At 41.9% G+C, this 17,482-nt stretch overlaps 1 protein-coding gene across 2 annotated transcripts in view; it reads right to left on the bottom strand.

Moving 5' to 3' along the window:
• Positions 1–15,950: 15,950 nt before the first annotated feature.
• The window catches only part of CERS1 (ceramide synthase 1), a 40,135-nt gene continuing 38,603 nt past the window's right edge, over positions 15,951–17,482 (bottom strand). For both annotated transcript variants that reach the window (XM_018568078.1, XM_018568079.1), the window contains exon 7: positions 15,951–16,302. In XM_018568078.1, the coding sequence (XP_018423580.1) occupies positions 16,260–16,302 (43 nt within the window). In that variant the 3' untranslated portion in view covers positions 15,951–16,259. The remainder of the gene's footprint in view (positions 16,303–17,482) is intronic.

Genomic DNA, 17,482 nt, shown 5'->3' with positions numbered 1-17,482 from the left:
CCTTGTAATCTGTACACAGAACTAACAAGTAGGGCTTTTCAACTATCCTAGTTGAAGATCCTCTAATCAGCTTTTAATTACAAGTACTTGTGGCCAATTTCAGTGGGTGTTAATGTGGAGCATGTACTATTTGCAGCTTTTAGGCTGGATCCACATCTTGAGTTGTAAAATTGAATGCATTTTTATTTGTTTTTAACGGACATTCGGGCATGCAATTTTGTACATTGAAATGCATTGGTAATATGCATCATTGTGCGTTACAATGCTTGGGTATTGTATAATGTTGAATTAAAATGCAGCTTGTTGAATGGTATTAATTAGGTTATATAGATTTCAAAAACACAATAAAGGAATGCTAGATGTGCATACGACTGCTCAACCAATTTCTGCCGTCTCAAAAATGCACACTGACAAAGTAATAGTTATGTCAGCTGACAACTGAGATATGAATGATAAATAATTGTTTACTTTGGTTTCCCTGTGATAGCTGGATATATTACTTAGCTGGAAAATGTTTTCTTGTGAAAGCAGCCTAAAGCTGGCCATACACCTATAGTTTATCTGCAGATTTTCTATGGTCAGATGGAAAAAGTGCAACAGATTCCTCCATCTATGCCAAACTGTGTGGATGGAGGAATCGCCTACTGGGCCAAGCTTCAGTATCTTGCTAGTCAATCCCGCTGGCTCTCAAAATACCTGAACAATCTGATTGGATGCAGGCATTGTTCAGGTATTTTGAGAGAAAGCAGGGCCAAGATACTGAAGCTTGGTCCAGTGGGAGATTCCTCCATACACACAGTTTGGCGTAGATGGAGTTTGCACTATCTCCATCTGACCATAGAAAATCTGCAGATAATATATAGATGTATGGCCAGCTTAAGGCCCTATTCACACTTGCCCTGCACTTTTGTGTGTATTCAAGTGCATTTGCACTTGGTGGGCCTTTATTTGTTAATGGCACCCCAAATGCAGCAAGCAAAATGCATGTCTTAACGTAGGACAAATGCACAAAGCTCGCAGTTCAAACTGCTGCATGAGCTTCTTTGCTGCATTTATTGCAGGTAGGGCAACCCATTGAATTTAATAAAATCCTGTATGAGTGAGACCTACTCAATTCCACAGAGTTTGGGCAGAGAATATCCAAGAGTAATGAGTGCTGGCTATCCTAAGAAGAGGATTTTGACTAGAATTTGTGTCTAATCCTCCAACAGATTGCTTTCTAGAGACAACTTTCCCACCTCATCCAAAAAAGAGGTTTGTACTGCAGTCATATATTCAAAAATTGCTAGACTCCCTCAGGATCATCATGGCACAGGATCTTCTTCTTTTTTAAACAAGAAAATTGAACAGTGGATTTCATCCAGTCTTTGACCTAAATGCACTAAATGCCTGTAACATAGCAAAGTCTGTTTTTGATTCTAGAAAATATATATCAAAGCGCTAAAGGTGTAACTAATAAAAGACTTAATGTAACCAAGTGATAAAGTGAAATTTTAGGTTTAGGCGGTCTAGCTCTAAAACAAGTGATGTGTCTTACATGGAATCATAAAAAAATTATGTCGGGCCCCGCCTTCTCCTCTGATGCCAACCCCCGAGCCCCGCCTCCACCTCCACTGCTGGGTCCAGCCTGCTCCACCACCACCACCGCTGCTGGCTCTCACTGACTCAGCAGCGGCCGTGGAGAGGAACACACCACTGCACAGATCACTATCAGTGAGCTGAACAGCGGCACATTTCTCTTCACAGCCGCCAGTGACAGCCAGCAGTGTGAGATGCCATAGCTACCCAGGTGGCCCGCAGGGCATCAGAAATGTCCTGGCCGGGCCCCCCTGTGCCCCGTGCCCCATAGCGGCCGCCTGGGTCGCTATGGTGATTATTATGCCACTGATTCCAGTGTCCCTGGCACAGGTGGGATAGGAATCTGAGTGGAGGAATTGACCTCTCTCTCCATTTTCCTCTTCTATGTAATCTCTTCAGTCCTCCTGGGCACAGGGTGTCCTGATTGGTTGCCTCCATTTATAGCGAAACACGTTGGAATCTTTTACCTGATACACAAGTTGACCAGTATACCACTATGAGCGATGATTGTGACTCTCAGAAGGAACCAACTGGCTATGTATATTTATGAATTGTGGTGTTTCTGGCAACGTATGCAGGCATTTATGAGGAAATCATGTTTTTTATGTTCAGAATCAAATCATCTGCCCAAATAGGGGGCTATGTTAATGAGAATTCTAGTCAAATGCTGTGCCTTCCATTCAAGCACATGCAGGGAAAAGGCAGTGTTTGAAAGAAAAGGCTGTGTTTGTGTGACCTGCTTTTCCTGCAGTTCAAATGCACCTTAATAGGACATGCTGCGTTCAAACACACGCAGCACTTTTCAAAGTAGGCTAAACGTAGCGTGTGAACTGCCATGTGCACTACTCGAATAAATTCAATAGGTTTTCGCTGACCTGCATTTGACGTGCGAAGCAAATGAACATCAAATACAGGACAATATCTCCCATCGACATGAGCCCTAAGATAATGCACAAAATCTACATTATATGGGTTTGCTGTGGTGCACAAATACATGCACACTACTTTGTTCAAGGGAAGAGGGTGCTTAACAGCTTTCTGTGACTCTTGTACATCAGTAATCACTTGCTTGCAGCACTGTAATTTTATCTGCCCTCTAGTGGAATATCTGTACAATTACTCCAAAATGTGAAACAGTACTTCAGCATGTGTTATATTATAAGAAGCTTGGCTACCAGCTGGACAATAGCCATCATGGGTGTGATGGAGCAGTGGTAGGTCTCAATGCTAGGGTTAAGGAGAGCTGTAATTATTATTATTATTATTATACAGGATTTATATAGCGCCAACAGTTTGTGCAGCACTTTACAATATAAGGAAGGCATTACAATTACAATTACAATACAATTCAAGACAAGATGGGAAGGAGGGCCCTGCCCGTGAGGGCTTACAATCTAAAAGGGAGGGTCAAGTGATACATGAGGAGGTAGCTGTGTGGGGATGGACTTTTTGAGAAGGTGATGGTTCAGTAGTTAGTTTGAGGTGGGATAGGCTTCCCTGAAGAGATGAGTCTTTAGGGATCATCTAAAGCCTTGGTTCTCAACTTGTGGGTCAAGACCCAAAAGTGGGTCACGACATTGTGTTCAGTGGGTCACCGCATGCCTTCCACTTTTCTAGGTGAGAAGCTCCTCAGCCTCCCCCTAGTGCAGCACTATCAGTTCTCACGCCAAGCAGCCAGTCACAATATGCTGCACGGTGCCGAGTGTCAGCTTGAGGTGGGGTGGGCTGGGCTGGGGGTATGGCCTCGAGGGAGCTCCATCCATACGTGCATTGCTTACAGATCCCTCACGTGTCCTGTAAAGGTGCCTGGACTGGACTGACGCCACATTCTGGCTCCTGGCACCTCTACAGGGCACACCAGGGAGTGTCAGGAACGCAGGCTGTTCCGGACTCTGAGGCCAGCGCAGGGACGGCCCCGTCATCGGCGTCTAGTTGCTAGGCGCTCCTCCTCTCCTTCTCACAGACAGTGTGACGCGACGGACGAGGCCCGGCGGCGTCCCGTTGCTAGGAGACGCTCGGGTCGGGTCTCGTCTCCGGCTCCGCCCCCAACAATTGCCTCTGCCTATTTAAACTGAGGCTGAACACTTGCTCGATGTTCTAGCAAAATAGTACGTCGAGCAAGCTATTAGGACCCCTCATCTTGAGCAGAGACCCTGTGACCAGCCTCTGGAACTACTAAGCCATCGATCCAGACTCCAGCTACCCCCAGCACCAAGGAGCAGTTACACTTCCCCTGACTGGACTCTCACCAAACAGCAAGTATATCTCTGCCATACTATATACAGGGGAAGTGTTGGTGCTGCCACCTTGTGGGGAAGTCTCATATTACATCCTCTCTGCTATTCTGCTATCTGCTCCATTACTGCTGCTTAGCCATAGTTGTTGTCACCTGCATGTAACTCATATTGGGCTTAGTGACGTTAACTGGCTCTCTCCTCGAACACTGCTGCACCATATACCCTGGACTGTTAATTCCTCAACCATATTAGATAGACTAGTTCGGTCCTTAGTGAAGCAACTAAGGCATCGAACTACAAATCACAACACGGCCCCAATGCTGTATAATTGAGGGCGTGACTCTACAACACGAATCCAACTCAATGCTCCCAGGATAAATGGTGTATGATGTGTAAGGGGTTCCGACTGCACTCACTGAATTAAAGTGTTACCGTGAACCTCCCTCCTGAACCATTTCCACTTACCTCCGCAGCTGAGATCCAACACTCGCCATCGTGCTCGCAGGAATCGTTACAGGGAGTTGTACAAGCAATGCACTTATGGATGGAGCTCCATCAAGGCACAGCAGCCCACACTGGACCCCAGTCTGCGGATCCACTCTGGTTCTTGTACGATAGGGAGACTGGGTGGATGTTAAAAAAGAAAAAATATATATATTGTTTTTGAGTTTGTGTGTGTGAGAATGTCTGTGAGTGTTTGAGATTGTGTCTGTGTTTCCGTCGGTGTTTTTGAGGGCCTGTTCACAAAAGTACAGTGTGTTAATCGCACAGTCCCGTGCAATTAACGCACTGTACCACACAAAATTGCACCTACTGCGAATTCTGGTGTGGGAGTTGTGTTGCATTGCTATTCATTTGAATGGCACCCCAAACGCACCTCCCACACACAGCTCGATCGCCCGCACCTGAATGCGCAGTACCGCAATGCCATGCATTCCAGTGCGGTGCGACTTGGGTCCTGACCAAGGACAAATGTGGGTCCTGAGGTTACACAGGTAGAGAACCACTGATCTAAAGGCAGTCAGAGTAGGAGATAGTCGCACAGGTTGGGGTAAAGAGTTTCAGAGGATGAGAGACACTCTAGTGAAGTCCTGGAGGCGAGCATGGGAGGAGTTGACGAGGGAGCTGGAAAGCAGGAGATCTTTGGAAGAGCGGAGCGGACGGTTAGGGTGATACTTTGAGACAAGCTTTGATATATAGGACACAGGAAGATGTAATAGGTATAGAAGCCTGGTCACTGTACCAGAAAGTGACAAAAGAGTCTGGGGTAGAGTTTTGCTTTAGACAGTGTATTCACTGTGCAAATATACAGTATATCTGTACATCAGAGCTAATATATATCTGTACAGAACAACAGGTTAAGAGTTAGCTCCATTGAAAACTGTAAAATGTTTACAAACTACCTTCTGATGTGCTTTCTTGCCCCTCTGTTTTGTATGCCACCTTAAATTTAGAAACTGTCTTCTCTATGCATAGACAGATCTGCATATCCATTTATATTTTCTACACATTGCATATCATTGTTCTATTATGTGTTCAAATCATTTTCACTGAATGCTATTTATCTGTAACTCATAGCTCTTCAGAGTGCAGTGTTACAAACAGATGCATGCATAATTAACTAACTTACAATTAATCCTTAATGCGCTGCACGCCAGCCTTTTGTTTTCACTGTTGAATGCTAATGTTTACTTGTTGTTGTTCTCTGGAACTTGTGAAATATTTCACTTACAAATTAACTATTGTTTAATTTATTGATGAGGCACCCGATACTCTCTGTGACACTGCGCATCTGGCAGAGTGGTGCTATTACTCATCTGTTACAGGGAATGGACAGCACTACAGTGGGGGGTATATCAGCTGTCATGGGATTCCCCTGAGATTCAACAAAATCTTACAATCCTGAATTGGAAGACGGTCTGTTACAGAGACAATCCTGCTGAGAACAATGGGCTCAATGTTAAAGAGAACAAGCAAAATGTCAATGCTCTGTTAAAAAAAGCTTTAAAGTTAAACTCCGGAGATATAATAAACCAACACCATTTAACGCCATCACATATTAATTAAAAACAAAAACACATGTAGACTTACAGCAGCTACTATAAGTACCTGAATCTGTCTGGATCAGCTTCTTTTAATGCCATATACAGCAGGAAAAAGGGCAACAGATTCCTCCATCTACGCTAAACTATGTGGGTGGAGTAATCTCCCACTGGGCCAAGCTTCAGCATTTTGCTAGTCGGCCCCGCTGGCTCTCAAAATACCTGAACAATGCCTACATCCAATCGGATTGTTCAGGTATTTTGACAGCCAGCCGGGCTGATTAGCAAGATACTGAAGCTTGGCCCAGCGGGAGATGCAAACTGCACATGTTCAAACGAAAATCTGTTCTTTCAATCGATGAAAACCGGCCAGGTGGTGGTGCTGATGAGCGTTAATTGCGAACTACATTGGTCTGTGCATGATGGACTAGTTGTAAGAAAATTGAACGAGGGTGAGATGTCTACACAAAATGAGTTATACAATGGTTGTAAGGTGCATGGCCACCTTATCACGCCAGTTTTAAAAGTTCTTTATTAATAAATAGACACACCACATAGTTTTTCACAAGCCCTTTACTAATAAAATTAAATTGAAAAAAAAAAAGTCCCACAATATAAATCCATCATCAATCACAATATCTAGCGATGTAGATTCTCGTCAATCACGATGCCTGCCACTCACTGACTCAACGAAAGAATAAATCCCCACCACGTCCGCACCCAACTAACACTGGCCGCAAGTGACAGCTCCACTCTGGAATGCATACAAAGGGGCGCAGCAAGTCTAATGACATGTTGATAGCTTATGGAATCAATGACTGTTTTATTGTTGGGGATGATTAGGAGGTGGTGTAGTGTTACATTTTAATTATATGTGATATTTTAGGATGATTGATCAAATTGTTATTATTGTGCTCATTTAATTTTGTACAAGATGTATGATGCTGATATTAAAGTGGATAGATGCCAAGCACATTTGCGCTGTGTGTTCGCTGTATACAATAACAATAAAGTATCTTATCTTCACTGCACCCCCCATATCCCTATATTAAAAATGATAGGTGTACACTGGTTAGGCCTATTATCCCTCATTAATACTGTCCTTCTGCTGGCCAATTTTGTTCATCTGTCGTAAGTAAAACATACAGCATTTGAAAACTTAAAAACCTTTTAACTTGAATATCACTTTAAGCCTAACACTTAAACATTTAAACCTAACTTTACACTTGAAAAAAACTTTAATTCTGAGCTTTAATCTCAATTGTAACACTAACCTAAGTAGTGCCAAAGCATCAGGATCTGCCAGTGCCAAGATCTTGGCACACTAACTAGTGGCAGTAGTAGTAATGGCTGCTATATATACATACAGTGCCTAGCCAAAAAAAGTCATCCATCAATTCATTTTCTCCTCCCTGATGGCACGGGCATATTCCAAGATGACAGTGCCAGGATTAATTGGGCTAAAATTGTGAAAGAGTGGTTCAGGGAGCATGAGACATAATTTTCACACATGGATTGGCCACCACAGAGTCCAGACCTGTACCCCATTGCAAATCTTTGGGATGTTCTGGAGAAGATTGTAGGCACTGGTCCGACTTTCCCATCACTACAAGATCTTGGTAAAAAATTAACGCAACTCTGGATGGAAATAAATGTTGTGAGTTTGCATAAGCTCGTCGAAAGGATGCCATGACGAATGCGTGTTGTAATCAAAGCATAAGGTGGTACAATAAAATATTAGAGTGTGGGACTGTTTTTTTTGGCTGGGCAGTGTATGCACACATATACAGTATATATATATTGTGTATGTGGGGGGCGGGGACTTAAAAATGTTTTTTCTTTTTTCATTTTTTTATGCTTTTTAATTTTTCTATGATTCTTTCATTTTTATATAAAAAAAAAAATTTTAACACACAATTTTATTGCTATTACATGGGGGGCTAAGAAGCCCCCTATGGGATACCTAATTTACATAACACGTCCTCTTAATGGAGACATCAGGGGTCTCCAAGACCCCTAAAGTCACCTAGGGACCCCAAGAGAAGCTGATGAAGCAGAGATCGGCTTCATCAGCTTCTCTAGCTGGAGAGTGACACTGAATGCAGCAAACGAACAGTGTGTGTGTTTATAGCAGGCTGGCTATTGCTCCCAGCATTAAAATAAAATGTAAAAAAATAAAAGTTTAAAATAATAAAAAAAATTAAATTAAAAAGACAAAAAAATTAAAAAAGTTAAATAAATACAAATTAGAAATGCAAAAATATAAATAAATGAAGTATAAAAAAGAAATTTTAAAATAGAAAAAAACTTTTTTTGGTGTGTCATTTTGAATAAATTGTAAAAAAAAATATATTATAATCATCTGAACAACAGGAACAGACAGCAAAACAAATGTGACCCTTCCCTATGCTATCCAAAACTAAAAAAAAATTTTTTGGCCGGAGTTACACTTAAAAAATGTACCTGTTCCACATTACATACAAATTCAATTTAAAGTGACATTAAACCCTCAGATTTTTTAACATAAACCAATACTGTAATGTGAGCCTTACTATAATCCATGGTAATTTCCCTTCTCTTTGCTGCTCTTCCTTTTAAATCTGTATCTGTTCTCATGCTGGGCAGAACTTCTGTTTTGCAGCAGACTGCCTTGGCCCAGGAATGGATACATGGTGTCTGTGTATAGGTTTCTATAGGCTGTAACCTGAGCCAGCACTACAGGAAGAGTCACTCAGCTGCAAAGGGAAGTTCTCACCAAACATGATATATATATATATATACAAATTCACATATATTGTTTGTGAAAGATGGCGGTGATGAATATACGCGCTGTCTAGTGTTACATTTGGTAGTTACAGTACCATGTACCAATTGTAGACATAAGTGACACGTTGCATGTATGTCTTGTAACATCAGACTAGTATAATGATGCACTGTATTTTGTTCTTTTATTACAGAACCATAAGCCACTACTGCTTGAAAGCACACTATTTTAGTGCTCTGTGGCAACAATGTAGTCTCAGATTACTCTGATGACCTGTAGTAACACTAGCTATATACAGTATGTGAAGAACAAACACAAAGTTGTAAACCAGCACAGTAATGGATTTTGCTGAAGAAGAGAATAAAAGACATATACCAAAATTTGGCAAGTATTTACAGCAGTATTGTTTAGAAGTCAGAATACAAAATTAGTTCTATCATTATATCACTGGGTAGCATGTACATCATACGGCATTACTGTTTGGCCACTAGATTGTAAGCTCTCACGAACAGGGCCCTCCTAACCCTATAGTATTGAAACTGTATTGTATTGTAAATAATATTGTAACTGTACTGTCTCCTCCATTTTGTAAAGCGCTGCGCAAATAGTTGGTGCTATATAAATACTGTATAATACTATTAATAATATTACAATGTGATTATTTTTCAAGACATTTAAAACAACACACTTGTGAGAATAGTGAGTTTTGTTACTATGTATAGATTTACTAATGTTTATACAAATCACACTCCCTGTGATAGGTAACTAATAGAAAGGAATCACAAAGAAAGAAAAACATATTCTTTCACACAAGACCACTTCTATTAGGTGAATCATTGCATGTTTAAGATAAGTAATTATCTAACACTGAATTGAAGTTACAGTTTGTAAATGGCTACCTTGCATACACTACTTAAAACAGAACTCTTGGTCACTGGAGTGATGAAGAATTTGCCCCATCAGAGTAAAAACTGTGCCTGTTCTTAACCCTTGCAGAGGGTCCACCCCTGCACTGCAAGGGTGAAGTGCTTGTTTTTCTCTAGGTCAGGGGTAGGCAACCTTGGCTCTCCAGTTGTGCTGAAACTACAAATCCCATCATGCTTCTGCCTCTGGGAGTCATGCCTGTGGCTTGCAATGCCTTATGGGATTTGTAGTTTCAGCACAGCTGGAGAGCCAAGGTTGCCTACCCCTGGTCTAGGTTAAAAAAAAAGTTATACTTAGCCTATCCTCCAAGCAGGTTTGCTTTTAGACCGATCCCAGAAGCCTCTCTCCCCCTCTGCTGCAGCCGTCTAAGGTCCTGTGAGCCATCACGTTCTATGCACAGTGTACAGGGTATGAGGATACAGAGGTACATACCATTGCTGCAGTGTAGAGGGAGACAGGCTGGAGGGAGCGCTGTCACAGCTGGCCAGCTCTGTGGTTAGTATAACTTTGTTATTTTAGTTAAGAAACAGTTTTGCACGGAGTTGTTCTTTAAATGGTATTAAAAGAAACACCCTTCTTACTCTGTTAGGACAAATTCTTAATCACTTGAGTGACTGTTCACGTGACCATTGCTGCTTGGGTTCTGGAATGATAATTGATTTGGCTTATTAAAAAAAAAACATCTTGGGGTCTTCCATTGCCACCTGTTTATTCATATGAATTAGATTCAGTATTATAGAATATGTTCTTTGTTTAAATGCAGACAGCAATATTAAGGTAGAACAGTTTAGTACATTAAAGCCCATTTCAGTTTAAATCAGCTTAATACATTGCAGGCATAGAAGGCATGCAAGTTGCTTTTCTTTAGAAAATATCCACAGCCTGAGTAGAAAAGTCTGTCCCATGCCAGCATGCTGCAGAGAAGGACTCTTGCTCTCTGTGTGGAAGCGGTCTCCAGGGGTGTCCCTGAGCTGGGTGGCTGTGTGGGGGTTTGGTTTGGTTGGTCCTGCTCAGCTCCTAAAAAACAGTGACGTGAGTAGTGCCGGACACCAGCCAGATCTTCCCAGGTTGCTAAGAGCTTATAGCACTTTGGGACACTCTGGATGGAAAGGGGGCAGCATTAACTTGCTCTGGCATCCCACCCAGCTCACTGATGTCACTGGTTCCCAGGAACTTGGCAGGATGCCTCGGCACTCTGGCCAGAGAGGAAATGCCAGGTGTGCCCAAAGAGTTGCTAACTGAGACAACCATCTCAGGCTGCCTCATTTTATGAATGGCCCTGGTGGTCTCTATGCAGAAGTCTGCACCCCCTTCTGAGTCAGATATAGAGCTCTAATTAGCAGGGAGCATAAGCTTTACTAATTGGAGGGAAATAGCTCTGACTCAGGGGAAGGGGGTGTCTGCAGAGAGCCACAGAGTGCAAGGGGCCTTCTCTATTGCATGCTGGCTTGCAGAGTAGGATTGTCTACTCCAGCTGTTGCTGCTATCAAAATACACACTGTGAGACTTTGAACAACCTATGTTTAATGCACACTGAATATAATTAGCTGTTTAAAAACTAAAAGTTCAATTAGGCTGTAAGATAGGGTTGCCACGTCTGCGCGTCCCTAGAGTGTTCGGGTTTCGCTTGAAGAAAAGGTGCCAATCCTACTGTAAGACGAACAATAACATTTCAGCAATACAGTATTCAGCCATGATTTCGAACATTTTACCAGTGCAGTCACCCAGTATTTCTAAAATCCTTTACACATCCTGCATAATGGTCTCTTTCATAACATTGGGTATTTTTTGGCCAAATGTTCTAAGGGATCAATTGTACATGAATACGTAAATGGAATAGAAAGGACTGATATTATTCCCTAATAATATGTTTCGAAAACGACCTATTCAGTATTTCTGGATATTGCTGATAGAAATATCCTGCATAATAATAATAGTAAAGATTTTAAATATTTTGGGGCAAAGTTATCTATAAATACCTTGAGAATTAAAATAGATGACGATACATGAGAAAATATACAAAAATTCAGTGATCTGCCCTCTCAGCAAATACATAAAGGCTGAAAGCAAACATAAATTTAATACTGTATTTACTCACTGTTAAAGTCAACTGATGTTATAGTTATATAGAGGAATTATTGGCATATATAGCATTATTGCTAATATTCCTTTTGCTTCCTATACTGTTCACTGGGACAGGAAAGCTTGAAAAAACAAAGTCCCCCCAAAAAATGTTACACCAATTACAAAACCAAATGCCATTTTATTAATCCATTTCACATAAATTACATAGTAGTAAAATTCTTCTCAAACTTCATCACCAACAAATAACAATTAAAAGTGTGTTTCCATACACTCGCATGGACTCCTATATATACACAGCCACCTGAATAAGAGGACAAAGTCCCCCCCTTGATGGCAAACTTGAGCCCTTCTAGTAGAAATATTTAGTGCAGTGAGTGTCCAAAAGAAATATTAAACATCTTGCCTTTTATGTGTATTCCTTTATCCAAGTTTTGTATTCTGATTACTTTTATTGTAAAAATGCATGATATACAGTAGTGTCCTCCCGTTACCCAAAGCTCAGTATACCGCAAGCTGCAGCTCGCGGTATACTGAGAAGCCGCAGCTAAAACGGATCCCGACAATAATGTCTGGATCCGCTCAGCTGCATGAGTTACAGCTGGCTCTGCCTATCTAGAGGCAGAGCCAGCTGTACCAGCCCTCTCCCCCGTCCGTTCCGCCAGTCAGCGCTGGAGGACCGGAGTGGGGAGGGGGGAATCCAGTCCCTCCCCTGTCACGGCTCTCTGCCGTGACAGGATCGAGAAGTGAGCGAACACCGGTATGTGTTCGCTCACTTCCCGATCTACTGAGCCGACCTGTGACAGTCTCATTGTCACAGGTCGGCTAGAACTATGAGGATGAGTGAAAAGCACTCACCTCATAGTTCTCCTTTAAACCACTGCAACCCGAAGTTCCTTTTTGGAAGACAATTCAATAGTCCACAGACATAGCCTCCTAAAAAGTGCTTGTTACTTTCTTAAAGACTCCAACTTTTTTTTTTCAAGCAGAACTCTGGGCAAAAGTGGTTTCCCTCTGACTGGAAGTTCCGGTATCGGGGATAAGTTTTGGAGCATTTGGGCGAGTACAAGTACTCGGGTGTCGGCACTGATACTAGTATCGGTGTCTGTGCATACCTACTAACAACATATGATTTACGCCTTGCAAAAAAATATTGCTAAACATGCTGAAGTGCCCCGGTAGTGTTATATATATATATTACATTCACTGAAACCGGACAGCTTGGCCTCTATGTGAAGGTCCATGAAATAAAGCCATACATTTATGTAGTGAATACTATGAATATTACCATGACATGTATTAACCATATAGGGTTATCATAATACAGATTTTTTTTTACAATAGTGGTCCTTTACAGTGCATTTGAAAATACTTTTATTAAACCATTTTTTCTTACAGCAACTCAATTTGTTGTTTAATTACAGCTCTTGATGCAGTATGACATTTGAAGGAAACAAAGCAATATTAAAAATAACTTCAGGAAAAATACTCTCATGTTCACTTACATATTCCTTTCAGAGGACATAAAAGAATTCTTTAGTTCAGTTAGGATAGTTACCAGAAAACCATCTTTATTCTACCTACATGTGGTAGCTAGACTTGTAACCCAGCAAACAAATTTATTTAGCTTCTGATCAATTTGGATTTTTATTTATTTCGTATTTCGAATCCAAAATTTTATTTTTTCGTTATTCGTATTTCAGATCCCTCTGAATTTGTGTTTCGGAACGAAGCCACGTGACTGCGCTGTCACAGAAGATATCACTGGTTACATCATGGGTGGGCAATCTGGTCCTCTAGTTGTTGGGGAACTACAAGTCCCATGAAGCATTGCAAGACTCTGACAGCCACAGCCATGACTCCCAAAGGTAGACGCATGATGAGATTTGCCCACCCCTGGGTTATATTATAAGCATGCTTAAATATGTCAGAATGCTCCATGTAATCACTTTGTCCTTAAAGCAGCATCCCATGTCCTTAGCATTTGTTTTCCCAATGTGATCAGCATGTTCCTGGCAGGATGTTCCTAGTGCTCAGAATGTCTCATGGAGTATTGCATTGGTTTAGCATGTTTTTGGTAGAGCACCCCCATGTGCTTATTACATTATAGCTTATTATAGGACTCAGGATGTCCCTGGCAGAGAATCTCATATGGTTAGTGTGTCACTGGCAGCAGAGTGCTCATTGTGACCAACATGTCCATGTCAGAAAGTGCTTTTTGTCCATGTCTCAGTGTGCCTTGTGACAGCATGTCCTTGGCAGTAAAATCCTATACGTTAAGCATATGCCTTCTAGTGTTCCTCTTGTGCCCACTATATCCCTGGCAGAGCTCACAGCGAACCCAGCATGTTGCTGGCACAGTGTACATAAAGTAGTGCATGTCTCTAGCAGAGTGACCCCTTAACTTGTTCATTTGAAGTGTTCTATGTGCTCTCTGTGTCCATTGCAGAGTGCCTCTTGTGATCAGCCTGGCAGTAAGCTTAGTGTGCTCCGCATGTCCCTGGCACACAATCCAACAGAGTCAGCATGTGCCTGGCAGTGTCCAGTGTGGTTAGCATTGCCCTTGCAAAGTGATCCTTGTGCCTGGTGTGGTGCCTAATGTGTACCGCATTTTCCTGGCAGAGTGTCAAGTGTACTCAGTATTTCCCTAGCAGAGTGTGCCAAGTCCTCAGCATGTTCCTAACGGAATTATGTGCATAGCATAACTTTGCATGGAGTTCTATATAGTCTGCTTTTCCCCTGTGAAGTCCCAATTGGACAGAAAGTCCATGGAAGTGTGCTCAGCATGTCCCTAGCAGAATCTTCCATGTGATGGATACTTCCCTGAAAAATTTCACTATGCAGAAGCATGAGCATGTTTTTTTGCAGAGTGCTGCACATGCTTATTTTAACCCTGGCTAAATTAACAATAGTCTTCTATGTAGTTTACATGTTCCTAGCAGAGTGTCTCTATGACCCAGAACATATTCCTGGGCATCCATCCCTAGCTTAGCAGCTGCTGCTGCCTGTATTATGCATGCTTTATTCAGTTTAACTGCTACAGGACAGAACAGTGGCACAGAGTCTACAGAACTGCAGGTTCTGTATAGCAATGTCAGTCCTATTAGCCACAGCAGGGGTAGCTGGGTTAATATATCCAATGTCTTGCAAATTTCTTGACAGATAACACCATTTCTAATTTCTAACTAGGTATTTGGCTGAAACTGCAATCAAAAGAGTGCTACATCGGAAGCATACTGTGTCATATAGATCATCAAACATGAACATAAATATTAACCTGTTTCTAACAATTTGTGTTACATTTTCTCCAACAGGCAGCACTTTAAAACAAGCCCTCATTCATCTATGTAGCTATGGGCATTGTGAAGAAATTAATTTTTCAAAGTGTATTTCCAATTTTGCAGCCAAATGCCTATTTTATATTTCTTACATGTTCCCATTCACATCGCATAAGCTAAATGAAATAATTCTTGCATTTTAAATAGCTTTTACCTAGGTTAGGATTTCTACTTGGCTTCTTAAGGGCTCAGTCACACCAGATGCAGTGCCTTCCGGCCCAATTCTGGCCAGAACGCACTGCCTCGCATTGCGGCCGGCTCACTTTTTTTGTGGGGCAGGAGGGGACCGCACGGGATTGAAAGGCACATTATGACTGCGGTCTGGTCCAGTGCAATCAAAATGCTGCAAGCACTATTTTGATCGCACCGGACCGCAGGCATAATGTGCCTAGCGATCCCGCACGGCCGATCGCATTGTGGCCGGAGGGTGTGGCTACGGTGCCATTGACTTCAATGGCCCGCCACGCCCCCTCCTGCCCCACAAAAAAAGTGAGCCGGTCGCAATGTTAGTAAAAATCAGACTTTGGGTTCATTGCTCCCCTTTGCTGTTCCCATAAGAAAAAACAAAAACAAAAAAAACAGTTACAGCCTGAAGGAGCCTCCCTCTTGGTCCCACCACCAGCTGCTTCACCGACAAGTTTGTTTCTTATGCGGAAGCACTAAGGTGCCCCTGTCTTACACAGAACCCATTGAAGAAGCAGAAAAGTCAGAAAAGTAGTGGCGAATTAAACCTGGATGGAGGTCCTTCTAGTATTTCAGGACTTTGTATTCGGCAACCTTATAGCACTTATTGGAGGGCAATCATTGCTATTTAAATAAGACAGCTGCATGATGAAGAAACCACCAAAAGAACAAAGCAGCATCACTGAATTACTGGGGCCTGATAAACACTGCTGATTTTAAATCTATATTGTAGTGAAACTTCAGTTGATGCACCAACATGTATAGTTACCCACACACTAATGAAACCCCAGCAACAAATTGAAAGAAAAAAACCCCAAAACACTATTATTTTTAGTTTGTTATATTTAAGAAATACTGTAACATTTCATTAGATTCTGCAGCAAATGCAACTTAAAAAAATAAATAAAAAAGGTATTAATGGTCGATAACACATTAATACTCTAGTTTCATGATTGGGAGAGTTATGTAGCGGATCTGACAATACAGTGGTTAAATTAAAACAAATGTCAGTTTGTTGTAACACATTGTTGACAGTAAACATGAAAACGTCTTCACTGGACGGCGATAAGAGCGTGGGATCTGTGCATGTGGGAACACCGCTCTGCGGCTGCTATACCCTCTTATTCTTTACAAAACCATTTACCAGGGAATGTCTGTGTAAAAGAAAAATAGCAATTTATTACTGTATTATCATGACTTACAATGTAATGCATTACATATATGAAAGGATATAGTTTTGTTTACAGTTTGCATTTACAATAATTATGACATGTAATGTATATATCTGTAGCTTGTCAAAATTGATTAAAGTGAATTGCGTTTCCTATCTTCACTGCACACCTTTTCTACGGTTTTGATGGTCATGTAAAGTAATGCTTCTATAAGGTCACCCCCTTGTTTAAACAATAAAACAATAGAGATGATGGCTTACATCTTATATTATATTACATGATTGGATTCCCAGAGAGCTGGCTTTTAGGAAGAGCAGAAGGGACATGAGCTCTACATAAGGTGGAGTAAAGCTTTCACATCAAAGAGATATCACAGAGAAACTAGTGAAAGACACAAAAGTGCATTCTGACCATCTTGTAATAGAGAAATTGCTCTCTGAGCATTAGTGACGTCACTCCTTTGTGTAGGGGATATTACAAGTCTGCGTGTTATGCACTTGATTTTATCTTGACTTCAGGGGAGGACTGACTTAGGGGCACTCACCCCTGGGCCTGTACTAATAAGATATGTTGGTCTGGTGGCCTTGTTTTGAGATAGGTCATCATTCAGAACTCTATAGGAGGTACCTGCAGTCAGTGACATAGGGTGGGCAATATACAATATATGTAGCCACCTTGCCCCAAGCGGGAAGAGTACCCAACCCAGTGTCGGGGTCTGCAGCTGTGCTGTCGGCTGAAGAGGGAAGCTGTGCCTGGGATGGAGAACCAGGGAGGAACTTTGCCTGCTGGAGAAGCTGGAATTTGGCTTTAAGCTTGCAGGGAATCAGGTGTCTCGCCCAGGGGGTTCTGTGCTATGTTTGCTAACCAGCTAAAGTTCTGCCAAACACAGTGTTATCACAATCGGTTTAAAGGCCCCCTGCACTGTGTAGCTGAGAAGTGGTTAGTGAGTGTGGAGTTTGTACTGTCCTAGGTGTGTAGCCATTAACCCTCTCTCTCATGTGAGCTGTGGGTGGAAAAAATCTTTAAAAACCCTTAAAGTGATTGGCTCCCAGTTATACATTCACATCCCACAACCAGCTAAGGACTCTTCCCTGAGGTGAAATGCCAATACCAACCCCCCCCCCCCCCCCCCCCCCTGGGGCCCCCCCCTTTTTTCTTCCAA

Source organism: Nanorana parkeri, unplaced genomic scaffold (genome assembly GCF_000935625.1).
Source record: "Nanorana parkeri isolate BGI_ZX_2015 unplaced genomic scaffold, ASM93562v1 scaffold1135, whole genome shotgun sequence".
In the NCBI taxonomy this organism is placed as follows: Eukaryota; Metazoa; Chordata; class Amphibia; order Anura; family Dicroglossidae; genus Nanorana; species Nanorana parkeri.
The sequence above is the reverse complement of the archived record's forward strand: the minus strand, read 5'-3'. Positions and strand labels throughout refer to the sequence as shown.